The sequence below is a fragment of the Montipora capricornis genome, chromosome 4 (genome assembly GCF_036669925.1).
Source record: "Montipora capricornis isolate CH-2021 chromosome 4, ASM3666992v2, whole genome shotgun sequence".
NCBI classification, from domain to species: Eukaryota; Metazoa; Cnidaria; class Anthozoa; order Scleractinia; family Acroporidae; genus Montipora; species Montipora capricornis.
Window position 1 is genome coordinate 45417176 of NC_090886.1, and position 16038 is coordinate 45433213.

At 37.8% G+C, this 16038-nt stretch overlaps 2 protein-coding genes across 2 annotated transcripts in view; both read left to right on the forward strand.

The window, feature by feature from the left end:
• Window positions 1-28: 28 nt before the first annotated feature.
• On the forward strand, window positions 29-8790 carry LOC138047088 (coiled-coil domain-containing protein 86-like). Its single transcript, XM_068893790.1, has 4 exons — window positions 29-148; window positions 4426-4555; window positions 7465-7539; window positions 8688-8790. The coding sequence occupies exons 1-4, from the start codon at window positions 51-53 to the stop codon at window positions 8751-8753; spliced, it is 369 nt and encodes a 122-aa protein (XP_068749891.1). The 5' UTR covers window positions 29-50; the 3' UTR covers window positions 8754-8790.
• Window positions 8791-10971: 2181 nt separating this feature from the next.
• Window positions 10972-16038, forward strand: part of LOC138047099 (serine/threonine-protein kinase TAO1-like) — a 28035-nt gene continuing 22968 nt past the window's right edge. The window contains exons 1-2 of the mRNA XM_068893814.1: window positions 10972-11086; window positions 15193-15378. Coding sequence (XP_068749915.1) covers window positions 15247-15378 — 132 coding nt within the window. The 5' untranslated portion in view covers window positions 10972-11086; window positions 15193-15246. The remainder of the gene's footprint in view (window positions 11087-15192; window positions 15379-16038) is intronic.

Consider the following 16038-nt stretch of genomic DNA (forward strand, 5'->3'; position numbering starts at 1 on the left):
TTTATTTCCGCTGCACGGTATGCAGGCGTACAATAATACTAGAAAACAATATGGCGGCCACCGCAGTAGAAAATACCGGCCAAAAACTTAAAAGTATACCGCGCGGAAGGCCTAAATCCGGTAGAGTTTGGAAAAGTGAGAAACAAAGGTAATGCTCCCATGCGAGAAAAGTACTTTTCCGTAAATTATGAGCAGATATTCTCTTGAGGTTTGCACATGGTTTGGGGTAAAAATTACTGTAGTCCAGAATAGTCAAGGCCACATTTACAGCCCGGGGGGGGGACTCCCATATGAAACAGACGGGGATGCTCGTCGGAAATTTTGAATTTAACCCCTAAAGGAGACCAATCTAGGCGTGGCTTAAGCAAATTTTGACCCCTAAAAGAGACCGTTTAAGAACACAAAAATACGACACGCAATGAGTTTTAATGATAAAAAGGCATAATCATTGAATGCTTTTATCTAAAAAGAAAATTTAAAAGGAAATTTGACTTCTGTTTCTCTTTGCGTAATTCTGTGTTACTTCGCTGAACCCTAAACGAGACCTTGGTGGCATAAAATATTGGCGCTTGCCCGGAACACCCTAAGCGAGACCAAAATCCAAAATTTACACCCCTAAGCAAGACGACGAGCATCCCCGTCTGTTTCATATGGGAGTCCCCCCCCCCCCCCCCCGGGATTTACAGAACCTACATACGAGCCGGCTCTTTTGCTCTTTGCTTTTTATGCCAGTATGTTTGGTGGCTCGTATGGTTCAGCAGTCGATTGCAATTTGTATTCTTCAGCTGGTTGCATATATTTGCACACCCTGCTGGCAGAGCCTTTCTTTAACTTGCTCGATTTTGGCGTTCTCGAGATGAATCGAGTAAGATCTTTATTTGAGTATGTGCTGCATGTTGCCAGGATACAGTCTCGAACCCAAGCCTAATATGCCCGATCTCGCCATCTTCTTGGTTTTTCATGGTACAGCGGGCTCAATAGAGAAGTTCATACTCTTGAGTGCATCATGGGTAATCAGGGCAAGATGGAGAGAAATTCAAAGGTTTGTAAGGAAGTTCAAAACAATGAAAAGTATTCATGGGTTTTTATTTTCCAAAACAGAAGATATGCGCTCAAATGTGCGGCAGAATAAATTTGGAGAGAATGGCTATTGTAGAAATTATTTTATTAAAAAGAGTTTCTGCCGTCCATTTCCTGTAATTCCAAAGGCACAAAATTACGGAAAATGCATGGAGACCAAAAAAGCAAAATTAAGGAATTTCAAAGAACAGATACCAAGTCTAGTTTATCTCAGTTGTGAACATGAACTGATTTGTTTGGTTTGTGAAGGCGAAAGTGTATAAAGTAGAGTCATGTACAGTATATTTTGCTCTGAATTTCCATACAAACCTTTGAATTTCCTGCCATGTTGCCCTGATTACCCATGATGCAATCAAGAGTGTGAACTCGTCTATCACTAAATGGATGCTTGCACGGGAAAAACGGATTTGACGAAACACCTTCAAAGAGTTGACATGAGTCAGGGAGAGCCTCCTTTTCTCTTCCTCAGTAAAGAAAAAGACAAAAGGAGGCTCTGCTCGTAGGGTGATAATTGCGGGTCAGCTCCTCAGTTGTGAGATTGGGATAGCCTTATTATGGTGGCTCAAACTAGTTTCATCACTTTAAAAGAGACATTCTTATTTGAAGGGTTATAACTAAGCTATACTGTATCCATGGGTTTCAATAAGTTTTTTAGTAAACGGCTGGTTTTTTGAAGTAGGTGGCTGAGGCAAGAGGGGAACTCCTAGGGGAGTTTGAGGAGGCCCCGACAGGAAGGGGGGGTCCTGTTCCGCTTGTCTGAATTTTAAAATCACCCGTGTCGGGTTTAATCGGCTTGTTCTCGGCCTTGACATCACTGTCAGAATTTTGCTAAGAAAAGATGTCTTTTGTCGGAATTTCATTTTATGTGCTGTTGCTACTTTTTGGGCCATGTCTCTTGTTGGAATTTAATCTGTTAGGGCCTCTTGGGGGGCAAACTCCCTCAGAAAATTTTTAAATCTAGGAGCTTGGAAATGGCATTTCCAGTAATCTGGGCATCAACATCAGTCACAAATATTTACTAACGTGAAGCTGCACATGGCCAAGTTAGTGGACATTTTTTTATCTCTTGTTGAAATGATTATGACAAAATATCACCTCCAGCTGTGCACTTTCTAGTTGTGTCTTCCATTTTTAATCAACAACAAGTGGAAAACCGCAATGACTGAGTGAATGTGGTAATGTGTCATTTAGACAAGGCCTCCGGATGCTTACAACAACGAACTATTTTAATGCACTTTCAAAGCATCGAGCACATGTACATAATCCCAACATCCCTCGCAGGATAAACATGAATTCACAATACTTCCAGTTTGTAATATGAACATTACAAATGTGATTGAGGCAACATTTGGCACCAGTCTTTCTCCCCTATTCATCCAACATGGTGGACTGCAAAGATCGCTTTGGCGGGTGGCAAAGGCGAGTGCAAATAACTAGGGATTCATAAAAATATGCAACGTCCAAAAAAGAGCAGAACATACAGCAAAATGTTTTTTGATATTCTAGTTGTTTTATTGAATTAAAATAAATCAAAATGGATCAAAGTGAAATGGTGAGAATCATGTAATTCAAGCTTCTTGAAAAAGTAGGCAGGGATAACTTGGGGAGTAGCTAGCAGAATTCGCCGGTTGCCGGCTTCTAATGAAACCTCTGTGTGTCATGTAACAGTAATGTTAGGGTTATGGTTCCATATGAAACACTAGTGCGTAACAAAATGCTGTCATTATTGTGACGTAATAGGTTACCATGGCAACATGAAAGCTCTCCAAAAACACCCTATGTAAACTTTGTCTTACTTGCTTATATCTCACAAATGAACTCAGCAACCCCCATTTTTTATTGTAGAATGTTAACATTATTAATTAGCAATCTGAGATAGAACTACTGTATCAGCAAATTTTTAAAACATTCTTGGGAGCCAATTCGGAGCTACCTTTGTTTTTCGAAAAACTGAAGGTAGCCCTGAATTGCCCTCGCAAGAATTTTTAAACTTTGCCGATAGTTCTATCTCATGTTATAATAAATGGGGGTCACAACATTCATTTTTGATATAGAAGCAAGTAAAGATGGAATATACCGGTAGGGTGTTTTTGGATAGCTTTCATGTTGCCATGGTAATCTATTTCGGCACAATAGTGGGCACATTTTGTTAAGCAATAATTAATTGGTGTTTCATATGGTACCATAACATTATTGTTACGTGATAGAGTATAGTGGTTGTAACCCGTCTAATAAAAAAAAAAATGTAAATGCTTTCTTTATAGTGGAAGTACACTTAGCTATCAAGCTAGTTTACAGGCACTCCACTTTTAACAAGGTGAAAGTAACAATTCAAACTTAACAGAAACATTATTAAGAACCCCAACTGGCGGGAGGCAACCAGTTGGCTATTTACAAAGCGTGGTGGAGTTGAATCAGGGACAACCGGAAACAAATCCAAGCCAGAGGTTAGAACGGGATTTGAACCCGGAGCAGCCGCATGCAAACCCAACGCCCTAACCACTGGACCACACCACCTCCACAGGTGTGGTCTCTTAAATTAAAGTAGTGAAACTGGTTCCAGCAGCCTTAAGCAAGATTACAAGTCAGTGTTACATGCTTCGTTAAATAACAGAGACTTTCAAGGAAAAAATTATTAAATTAGCAAATAAATTAGTAATTTAAAAGTACATGTAGCAAACAAGAACATTGCTAAGGACCCAGAGTACCACATACCTCAGCTGTGAAGCGTTGTTGTGTGACTTTCAACCTCCATAGATTCTCAATAGTAAATGGACTGTTGCTGTGATGCTAATTAATGCATCTCAACTTGGTAAGCTATGTAATTATATAGTCCAACACTTAGAAGGTGATCATGCAAATAGGTGACAATAATCTTGAAAGACTCTGTAAATATGGGTTATTGACAAAGTGTGAGGTCAAGATGGCTGGGTATTGGGTAAGTTCTTTTTTGGGTGGTTATGGCCCGAGACCAAGTTGAGCTCCACAAACACGCAAAAAAATATTCAATATCCAGCTATCTTGACCAAACAAGCTTGGTCAATAAAGGATTTATTACTGACATGAGATAAAACACCAAAAAATGATCTTTGATCTTGCTGGACCAAGAGAGAAATCCCAAGCGGGCAAGATAGCGTCATCTTGCCTGCTTGGGTAGCCAATCACAGTGCGAGATTTGGTTCATCTTGCCTTCTCACAGAGCTAGTCATTATAATAAAGTGGATTACTGTAACCAAAACTTGTGTATTTTTAATTAAACTTCTACCAATGACAATTATATAGTAATTGCAGCCACACTATAATTCAACCAAATTATTATTATAATTATCATTATGTTCTTTTTAGAAAGTCTGCAGTTATTGGTGTTCAGCCGTTACACACATCCTGGAAGAAAAAACAGCAAGTCAGGATGGAGCACAAATTAATGAAGGTTTATGAAAGAGAGCTCAAAGAGGAGGCGAAGAAAACAAAAGAGGTACCAAATTTTAAATTCATTTGAGCAACATTGAAGTGTGTTTGCTAAGTGGAGGTTGAGTGCTCTACAACCCAAAGCACGAGGAATCAGATGCATCCGCAAAAATAACAAAATCACTGACAACAACTTACGCTGGCCACTCCTAGTTGTTAGCCCTGTTATATTTAACCTCATATATTAATTTTGTATCCTTAGTAGGTTTCTTCCATTCATATCAAATAAAGGATCTTTTTGCCATTCCATGACAGTACCGGTATTTTAGATGCAGCAACAATAATTAATAATGTTCAAAAGAAGTGGAATTTAAAGAAGCTTGTATGTGTATTGCTTTGGTGTTTTTGCTGTTGATAACAAGTCATGTCTTTGTGGTACTTAACAGGATGCTAAGATACTAAAACAGATAAATATTTTCTCTAAATTTTCATCCTTAGTCTTGCAAAATTTGCACAATGGCAACTATTTTGTTGTTCAAGTTATATGTCGGCAATTATGGCTCAAATTTTTGATGCGGTTAAATGCAATTTAACAAAGTTAACAACAAAGAGCAGCACAGATTGGCAGCACGGTTATCTTCCAAGAGCAGTAGTGGTCAACGGTGTGTGGCCTAAGCACATGCTCACAAGGGTTCCTCAGTCACATGACTGCACTGGTGGGAGATCTTGCAGGTTTTCTTGTGCCACTTTGCCCAGTTGGCTTGCAGCCCCATCCCCCTCCCCTCCCTATTTTCCCACTGTTTCTCAGTGTGACGGGTGCCTGGACGCCTGGCGTGGGGCTTATGGCTGCGCTGCAGGAATTGCGAGCTGTTAGAGTGTTAATCGGTCCGGGGACTGGCTGGCTGGCTTCCAGTGGGAGCCCTTGGACATTCCAGGCACCCAACCTCCATTTCGTGATGTAGTTGTTTACCATGATTGTCCAAACATTTGAATACAGGGCAGGAAACTTGGGCCGTCCGAACGTCTGGGACAGGTAACTTTTCTGTTCGGACAAGGAAAAACGTGATCCCAGTTGTCCGAATGGACGACTGAGTTGTAGAGGTCCAACTTACCTGTTTTCTTTGGATATATAATGAAATATTCTTTCCGGAATTAATAACCTAAGTGCTCTAAAAAATAAGTAGCTCTTACAGAAAGTAAAATAAAATATCATTTTGTTTATGTTGTGTGTTTGATTTCGTTGTGCGAGGTGCCGCCATTACATTCCATGTGAGTCCTGCTGTACAACATAATAGCAGGCTCACGATAAAGCACGTGCTTGTCAGTCACGTTTCAGCAAGTTTCAGCGCTTTTCTTCAATAAACAGAATTAAGACCAGTTTAAAGACAACTATGCAGCAAGGAACTCTTCAGGATCTCATGACTGTCAGTTCATCATCTGAAGATATCAAATCCTTTGACCCAAAGCCAGCCATCAGCAACTGGTTTCTCGGCAGTAAAAGGAAAAGGCACTTTGTTTTGGCATCTTGCAGTGGACATTCAAGCATTGCAAAGGGGAAAAATGGCAGTGCTAGTGGAGCAACAGAAATTGTCGTAGAAGGAGAGGAAGAGGAAGAAGAAGAAATTCTACCGCCACTTCCCGAACTGCCTGAATAAACACAATGACTAAAACAAATGTATCAAAAGATATGTTTTTTCAATTTGTGGAGTTCTGGTAGTTTTAATTCTACGAGCTAAAATGAAATATGAAGTTTATATATTACCCTTTAGTATTGTTGTGGTTGTCTATTTTTGGACAAGTAGTTTTGTGGTTCGGACAAGCAAAATACACATTGTACTTGTCCCAAGGGACAAGTGAATTGAAAAGAAAGTTTCTTGCCCTGGAATAAATAAGTATGTAGGACCTAGGAATCTCTCTTGCTCAGGTATGTTGTGGTTTCTCAAAGGCCTTTTTGATCCTTTTTGATCTGTTTAGCATGGCCATAATGATAATCCTGTGATACTGTATTGTAAAAATAATTTTCTTTGTATTTATGATTATACTCATCGTCAATTCATGAGCTTGGGGAAGGTACCTTGGGTTAGGTGGAGCCGTGCGTGATGCAAGACAAGCGTGCAACTATCCATGGCAACCCTGAGAGCGGCAACCACCCGGCACTGTCACATTGATAAATCAGTGGAATACTTACCAACCCAATATACTTACCAAAGGTCACACAATGAAGACAAGAAGGGGTGGGGGGAGTGGGAGCAAAAAGGCACATACAAGATTTTCTATACTTTTGCTCCACTGCCCCATTTTTCACACAGCCAAAACATAAAAAATCTTGCATATCTCTCCATGGAAACTCTTGCTACACTGGTTACAAGAATGGTCATAACAAATTTCTCAACACCAAAGAAAATTAAGACAATAGTAATAATAATTATTATTATTATTATTATTATTATTATTATTATTATTATGTACCAGTAGTTACCATTCAGAAAGGGATTTGAGCCCAGTCTGAACATCGGCGTGCAGGTTGTGACCGAACTACTGATACATTCTGCATTCTCCATTCACTACTTGTACAATCCCATAATACACCTCTTTTTACCTCCCCAAAATTTTGCATAATCATTGTTTGCAATTTCTCCTGGGCCATGAAGATGTCCCAAGAGAAATTGAAAACAATGCTTATGCAAATTTTTGGTGGGTAAAAGAGGTGTAATACATGGGATTTGTGCATCAAGTAGTGAATGGATGCATACTTTGTCTAGTTTTCCTCTCCTCCTACTTGAATGTATGAAATTTTTTGCTTAACTATGGGCCTTATACGCACTATGGCAATATTGGCCATAGGTAATAGATTTCGTACCCTGAGCCACGAGTTAAAATGTTTCGGAACGAGTTCCAGTGGGCCAAAAGTTTTCAATCCCTTTGGACTCAACATGGCTGCCGTGTGATTTAATGGCCCATTCTTTTTTATTGTAGGAGAAATGGAAAAGAATCAAGGAGAGGAGAAAGAAGAAAGAAGATAATGAAAAGAAATCAGAAGTTGTACAAGTGGTATGTTAATATGTCTTGTCTGAGATGATTCACACAAACAGAATAAGGATTTTTGCTCTCAGCCTCTGAGGAATTAATTTTGTTGACTGATTGCACCTCAGATGTTTGAGGTTTCCTTTATCACTTTCTGTAAAATAATGTTTTTGATACCATTGGGCAACTGACTGGTGTAGTATCAGTGAGTACTCTTTGAGAGGTCACACATTCCAACTCTATCCAGACCAACACTCAGGGTCTTTAAGTAACTGAAAAAAATTGTGTGCCTTAATTAGTTTGTAATTTTGTTTGCAAATGGTTAGATTGAATTTTTTACTGTTAGGACATATCCTACAACTCTTGATCTGAGGAATGTTTCAAAGCTGGCGTTCTAAGTACTGTGGTCTGATCTCAACACAGCACACTTAAATTTAATCTTGCTCTGTTATGTCGCCCCCCTACACAAGGTCGAAGGCTGAGTATTAAACTAAGTGCACAAAATAAACAATAATTTTATAATTGTGTTCATATGTTTAAAGTATTCTCTTTTAAACTTTCAGCTCCATACAAAGTCACATCAATCCTTTTTCTCTTTGAGCTTTAGTTTGCTTTTAATAGCCAGCACCAGTTATGCAAAGTTAACAAAATCATTGGTCACTTATCCCACAGCCAATCTACAAGTAGTGCGAAGTTTTCTGCTACTCCTGGGATGACGTCGCAAACTTCTCTGCATTTCACTTTCCGTCAGCTCAACCATGGACATAAAATTTATGCTTGGTTGTGGGTGAAATGACACTATTGGTTTTGCTGAATACCTGCCATCTTTGCAGTAGTCTACAGTACAGGCATCTGACATGCAACTCCAAGTTACTCTTTAGGAGTACAATGTCGTTCAGCAGCCACCATATTTTTTTCTCTCCCTAATCTTTCTTACTTCAACATTTCAAGATGGTGGGCAAACATTTCATGAAGAAATTAATACACTAAGTGCAAAATTATCCGCTGAAAATGTACACTTGCTCTTCAGGCTATCTGTGCACGAAAAAAGCAATATTTAAATTTTGAGATAATAATGATTTAAGACAGTTCACTGTTGTTCTACAATAATTTTTATCTCTGTTAATATGTGATAAAAAATGTCTCATTTAAAATCTGTTTTGATCCATTTTCAGATAAAAAACACAGCAAAGATCAAAAGAATGAAGAAGAAACAGCTTAGAAGAATTGAAACTCGTTGAAGCAATAAAATTAATATTATTTCATTTTGACCTTCAATCAGTAGTTCTTCTATTTGATAGCTTCATTTCCCTGTCTCAACCACTCCTGTGAATTCATAAATAGGAGTATTTTAGGTTAAGTTGAGGGACAACCCTCAATCATCAAAATAGTGATCATACTATTTTTCCCCCATTCATTACCTTTTTAATTGAGTGGACGTGTCTTTAACAGCCATGAGCTATTTTGATTTCCTGACCTTTGTGTCCATCTTAAAACTATACTCTAAACAGCAGCATTTTGCTCACCTAATTAAAGAAAAGGCTATATAAAAATGTTCACCTATAAGGAACAAAAAGGCTTAAGGTTATGTCCTGTATGTGCTGTATCTACCCACGTGGCAGTACCCTTCCTATCCACTCCCTTTGAGGTGGGGTTTTGGTAATATTGATACAGATTCACGTGATACATTGTATAATGTTATGTTCTCCTAATGTTCATGCTTTCTCACCAAGTAAGTTTACCTTTTTGAAGCACTTAAGCCAACGACACACGCTTCAACATCCTGCAACATTTGTTGCTCAACAACTGTCGAACCATGTTGCACAGACATGTTGAACGGAATCATGAGAGCTGATCTCTGTTTTCGTTCAACATCTTTCAACAACGTTCAGCAAGTTGAATGGCATATTTAAACATTCAACATGTCATGACACACTGTTCAACATTTGTTGATCAACAAATGTTGAACTGTGTATGACAGGCTTTAGAAATTTTGGTTGAAAATTTAAATGTCAGTCAGTTTATTAGCCTGTGTAGCTGGTGGTATTGTTGGTGCCAGACCCAAATTATTGAGCAGCAAGGCCTGTGGGAGGCAGTGTGGCCCAGTGGTTAGGCCGCTTGCCTCGAGATCCGGAGATTCCGGGTTCAAGACCTACTCTGACCACTTGCTGAAACTCTGGTTTTTACTATCTCACACATATGTATGTTTCAATTTTATAAAGTTATATTTGGTTAAAAACTTTCAAACTAGTTCAATTTTGATTTTTCCTTTGTTTCATAATGATTATGATAATAAATATTGGACGAAAAATAATGGGAGTTGAACTGGTTTGAAAAGTTTTTAACCTGTGCGAGAAAAAAAAATTGAACCTTTACACACTTAAAAAACACTCACTTAAAACACTCTGAGATCTGGTGGGATGAAAAAATTATGTGAGGCCCTCCCAGGGTGGGGTCCTTGTTCCCTTGAAATATTTGCTTGTGTTCCCTTGTTCCCCAAATTACTTTCAAACTTGTTCCCAACTTTTTGATCACTAAAATCGTTTTCAATTGCTTTTGTTCCCTTGTTCCTTAAAATATTTTGACATTGTTCCCCAGTTCAAATTAACCATGTTCCCTTATTCCCCAAAACCCCTGGGAGGGCCTCTTATGTGAATGGCAGAATTTACTTTTTCACTAGGTACATAGAATTATTTCCTTAAATTGTTTCAAACCAGAATTTTTGTTGAATGGAATGAACCCATGCTTAAGTTAGTGAAGACGTCACATTGCGTCTGTTACGCAAGAAGAAAGTATACCGTCACACAACCTAGTTAAAAGTTAAAAAACGCGCGAAAAATTAAATATGTCATTGGAATTGCAACATTAGATTTGATTGGTTTATTTCGGACCAATCACATTATTGCTCAAATTACAATCCGTCAAACGCTTGCAAGGACGGTTTATCGGAGTTTATGAGGAAAATTATAAAGAGGAAAATAAACGTTTGAATTTTGTTATTATCGATCTTAAAATAACCCCAAAAACACAAAGTATTTGAAATTTTATTGTTGTTAAAGTCGTTTCTCACTAGAATAACAAACTTTGGCGATTAAACGGGAGATTTCAGATCGTCAGTGGAGATCGGGAGATTCGGACCAAAGTCTCCAAAATTATAGAGTCTACCGGATTTACGATTATCCGGGAGAGTTGACATCCCGAAAAGCCATTTGTAAAACTGCCAACCGCTTGTTATGGAAAGCCGATCTTTTAACGTGTTTTCAAGGTAACAGAAAGAAAAATAACTGAAGTTTGACGACTTAAATCATCTCCGTTTTTGAGATACAAAGGGAATTTTGACGCCCGAAGCCTTCGGGGCCCCTGGAGCTTCCGGGTCTTTGTCCACCCGTATTGGGGTTATTTATCAACCAACAAGGGTGGGGGTGGGATTTCTTGACCAACACACGTCATGTGCCGTGCGCAAGCGTGAAATAACGTCGCCATCTTGATTTGCGAGATGTTGGGGAGTGATCAGTATTTCGCGAGATTTTGTTGTCTTTCATGAAGATTCTCTTGAGATTATTTAGTGTAAGAGGTAAGCTAGCGATCTACAGTTATTGTTCTCCATTAACATATTGAGCTATGCGGATTTTGCCCCCTAAAAATCAGAGAATTTTCGTTTCGCTCGCTGATGTAAATCGGACAATGGTTTCGACTGCGGTGTGTGCTGCAATGTCCGATCACATGCATTTGCACTGCGAACAAGAGTGTATTCAACTTGGAGTCTCCGATCTAAATTTTTGCTATTTCCCGTGGTTCGTTTCTTGGAATTTATGGCAATCTAGTGACTCGTTTCAGCTAACAGCGGCTTGTTTTTCTGTGCTCACGACAAAACTCGTGAAAGTCAAGACAGGACGTTCATCACGTCGACCATTCGGCTAAAGCGGGCTCTTCATTTTCATACTGCGTTGAGTTTTCGGCCCAGCAGCAGTTGGATCTTGTGATCTTTTGGATCCAGTGTGGCTAATTCTTTATCGTCACTGTGATACTCCCGACTCTGACGGTTTGTTTAGGTTTACCAGCTATTGTTGTAAAGCTCAAAAATTGACGTCAGGAAGTGAGTCTGGGCGCACCCCTCACTCAGTTCGATCAATTGTAGCTTTTGTTGCTTTGCTTTGGGAATTCTCCTGGAATTGAACAGTTTTCAGGACTTGCAATCGGTCATATCAACGAATTTAAAGGGGGATGTTATGGTGGGGATTTTGATCTCCTCTTGTCGGTGTCAGCGTGAAAGCGTTGAATCAATAGAGTCGTGTATATGGGTTCTTTTATGTCCGGAATGTGCCCACAAAGTTGTTGTATTCTCCGGCGGGAGTTCTTTTGCTTTATTTTAAGATATTCTGTCATAAAACCCCTTCCTTTTGCGTTGTTTAAACGTAAATAATTGCCGTTAATATGAGGGAGGACCGCGCTCCACTCCAAGTTGCACAGTTCAAGTACTTGTACGAACACGAGACTTGCAAGAGCGAGAATTTTGAGTCCAACTTAGCGTCGATTTGCGTTGATAAATTTCCGGTGCATGAGAGCAAAAAGCGTTAGGTGAACACTTGAGCAAAACAGTAAAGAAAACAATTGAGACCTGTATGCTTTTGGTAAGTGTGTAATTTTGCTTTCACAGGTTTCATTGTTCTGTTGGGGATATCATTGCTATCTATCTGAATTCAAAAGCCCGCTCATAAATACGTTTGCGTGGGATGCCGCTATTCCAGCTAATATCACAGCAATTTAACTATATAGTTGTTAAAATTTATTTCACGTTTTGCTTGCTCCGGTCGAGTCTCTGAGAGGAGGTGTCTTCAAGATCTTAGTAGTTTTTCGGTTTTGTTTTCCTCTCAGTTGTCCGTATGATACTGAAACAAAAAATAGTTGCCACTAATCCATTGTTCTATACCAGTACGTGGAGAATATTTTGTATGATGTCATTGCAGAAACGTGCAATCAAGTTGTCAAAATGGAACTGAAATACAAAAGCTGTTAAACGTGACATACATGTATTGTATTACTTGTCTCCTAAGATGTTCAATTTGTATTATGTCCGTAGAATTCCGCTGTATTGTAAAGAAAGTCAAACAGCTCACGTGCAAAGCAATTGCCACTGCAATCACAAGAATAATATTAATTTGTTTAGGAAAGCATCCTTGTGAATTAGATCCAGTGATGAAATTGCATAGCAACACTTGTGCTTGAGAAATATGCAAACTGTCACTTTGTTCTTAAAGAGCAATTTGTTTAAGCAAGTTGAAAAATCATATTCATTCTTTTATTGTGGTTAGAAAGTTTATTTTCCAATATGTAAAACTAGATTGTTGTCATTATTTTTGAAATGTGGTATGTTTTGCAGTTGTTATTGTGTTTCCACACATTCATTGGGTACTTTAATTACCATGTTTGATTGTCCCTGTTTTATTTTAGGAGTATTCCTTAAGGTGCTGACATGTTTGGGTTTGAAATTGCTTTTTTTGGTGTGTCCTTCGTTTTCCAGTCTTGAAAGTAACATGCAAAATGAACTAAATTTTATGTGCTGTTTTTTAATTGAAAGGCTTAAAAATGATAAATTTTGATGTATTCTCTTTTGTGTTTTGATGACAGACATGTAATATTTGCTTTGTTTAATGTGGATAGATCATTATCTTTTTTATTTGCGATTCAATGTAACTAAACTTTGAATCATCTTTTCTTGACATATTTCATAGTCTTGTTTCTGTAACGTATATGCTTAATTTCATAATTTCTGTACTTAAAATAAAAAATTGTGGGTATCTTGAATTACACACTGAGTGAGAAACTTGATATTGTCAGGATATGAATACTGCGGAAGAAGGATCAGTAGATGGACTGTGGATCCACCTTGATATTGAATCCTGATTGTTTTTCATTCTGGCCTTCACCATTTCATTTTGGAGTTCACCAAACTGTACTTATTATTAATTTTATGAAGAAAATCAGAATTACATGTAATGTACTCTGAAGAGCTGTGATCAATATAAGTATGATATATCCTGCCATTTTTCACTGGACTGCTTGCCATTATAGTTTAGAATTTGTAAAGACTGGAAAACAGTTTTCCTGATCATGTTGTGGTATATAACCAAGAGATATTGACGTATGTAATATGGTGTGATAAAACTCAGTGGTGTTAAGGTTATTACTATGGTTATGCTATAGTTATGGGTGCATGCAGGGATGGCGTAGTGGTGGTGAGAGCATTCACCTCCCACCTTAGTGACCAGGGACTCATTCTCAGACTGAACGTCATACATGTATATGTGGGCTGAGTCTGTTGGTTTCATGTTCTTCTCTGAGAGGTTTTTCTCTGGGTATTCCGGTTTTCCCCTCTCCTCATGATCAGAAACCGACATTTGACTTCATTTGCATTGGTTGTCAATTACAGTTTACAGTGTCGGGCCTGGTTAGTGCTCTAGCACTACATTTGTAGAACGACTAGACTCAAATAAAGTTCATTTCTTTTCCTTAATCCAACGCATGAAGGCTCAACTGAACCCTCAGATTATTCCCAAATTAAATAATTGTCTTGGCAACTTTGAACTTTTTAACTTCCTTAACAGTATTGCACATACATGTAAATATATTGTGCTTGTACACATCAAAACATTTAAAGTAGTTTACAAACACTAAAAAACCATTTATGTACTGCACTTCAAGGGGGAAATTTTTTTAGAATCAACTGACTGTACACGTAAATTCTGTACTTGGACAAGTGAAAATATAAACTTCAATACTGTCCTGCAAAGCAAGCTAATCACTAACCATGCAGCCCACATCACGTACATGTATAAACATTATTCCCAGATTACTTTGAACGCTCAATGAAAACTGTTCTTAATTAGAAATAACTTTACAGGGCTCGAAATTGCGACCAATACAGTCGCATTTGCGACTAAATTCTTCGCTTTGCGACTAAAATATCTGGAGAAGTCGCAAATTTGCGACTTGTCACCTTTGCTCTTTCGAAACAAAAGGGTTAGCAGTTGCCACTTTGCTGCTACTTTTGCTAAAATAAATAAATAAATGACAAAATTATTTTGTTTCTCACTGTGAATTTTCTCTGAAGATAGCGTAATTGTAGAGTAATTTAGCAGCGATGTTACGTCCTTTCCTTCCATCATTCTTTGCAAACAAGCATTGGGGGCTCATATTTTTTGCTAAACTGCTGACAACACAATGCAGCACGCCGATTTTGCGACTAAAATTTGCCGAAATTGCAACTAAATTTTCGTATCTTGTTGCAAAATGCGAACTGCATTTTTTTTGTTAATTTCGAGCCCTGCTTTATTGTAACATCTTGGCATTTCCCCTTAGCTCAAATTTATGTCAACACAATTTTCAAAATCTCAAATTAAGACACATCTTTTTAAGAGCTCATATTTTTGTTAGCTATGAGTACATATTTAAAATATTACTAATTATTGATTTTTATTATTATATTTTGAATTATCTTATTCTTTTATTTGTATATTAGTATAAATTGGAAATTATTATTACTATTATTATTTTTGGAACTTGTAAAGCGCTCTTGGACATTGTAATGTAATCAGCGCTATATAAATTAAGTATTATTTATTATTTTATTTAAGTTGTTGTTGTGAATATTAAATTTTTATTATGTTGTGTATTCTGCAGGCTTTAGACAAGTGTACTCCGACCTTTTCTGGACAGAGGGGTCCTAATGCTGCTATGCCCTTAGCTGGCAAGGGTGGACTTTTTAAGAATCCAGAATATGCAGGCTTATTTGATGAACAAGACCCTGACAAACTCTTTACAGATTTACGAGAAATTGGCCATGGCAGCTTTGGTGCAGTGTATTATGTATGTATAATGTTATACAAGTAGTTACAATGATTTTAAGTGCAGTGAGTCATTTGTACCTGTCATGGTTGACCTTTGAACTGATTTGTAAAATTCATGAACATGTTATTTATGTCACATCTGGGTTTGGCAGGGAAGAAATTAATATTTTCTCAAAGTAAAGTGGTCTTTAACAGTATAATTTATTGTACAAAATAATTACTTGTGTGCCCTGAATACAGATCATGCATTGGTAAGTATGATCACAAATAATATTGAGAATATGTTTGTGGTTCATGTAGATTTTATACACTGAATGACAGGAGCTTCAATTGATTACCTTGTATTTAAGATTCAAATCATTCTGTTTCTGAAGTCTAATCATGCATATTACTCTCTCAGAACAATATCTCCAAGTCATAATAATATTGTGATTGACATAAGAATATAAACTGCAATACTGTAAGTCCCCTGTGATGCAGATATTAGAAAAATCTGTGAACTTAAAGTGAAAAGTTGGCAAAACAAACTTCAGATAAAGTGTTGGCTACCTGTATCCTCTTAATGCAATATATGCATATGTACCATGTATTTGAGTCCTTAATTAATGCATTGCCTTACGACTAAAGTTGCATCCAAGTATCAAGGGCTGTATCTATTTTTCATGATTTGACCAGAGGA

What these genes read in the sequence shown, in the direction of transcription:
- LOC138047088 (XM_068893790.1), top strand. Translation starts at nt 51, where the DNA reads ATGGCGGCCACCGCAGTAGAAAATACCGGCCAAAAACTTAAAAGTATA. An exon ending in TGGAAAAGTGAGAAACAAAG is followed by an intron (nt 149 to 4,425) that starts GTAATGCTCCCA and finishes TGTTCTTTTTAG; the next exon opens with AAAGTCTGCAGTTATTGGTG. An exon ending in AATCAGAAGTTGTACAAGTG is followed by an intron (nt 7,540 to 8,687) that starts GTATGTTAATAT and finishes ATCCATTTTCAG; the next exon opens with ATAAAAAACACAGCAAAGAT.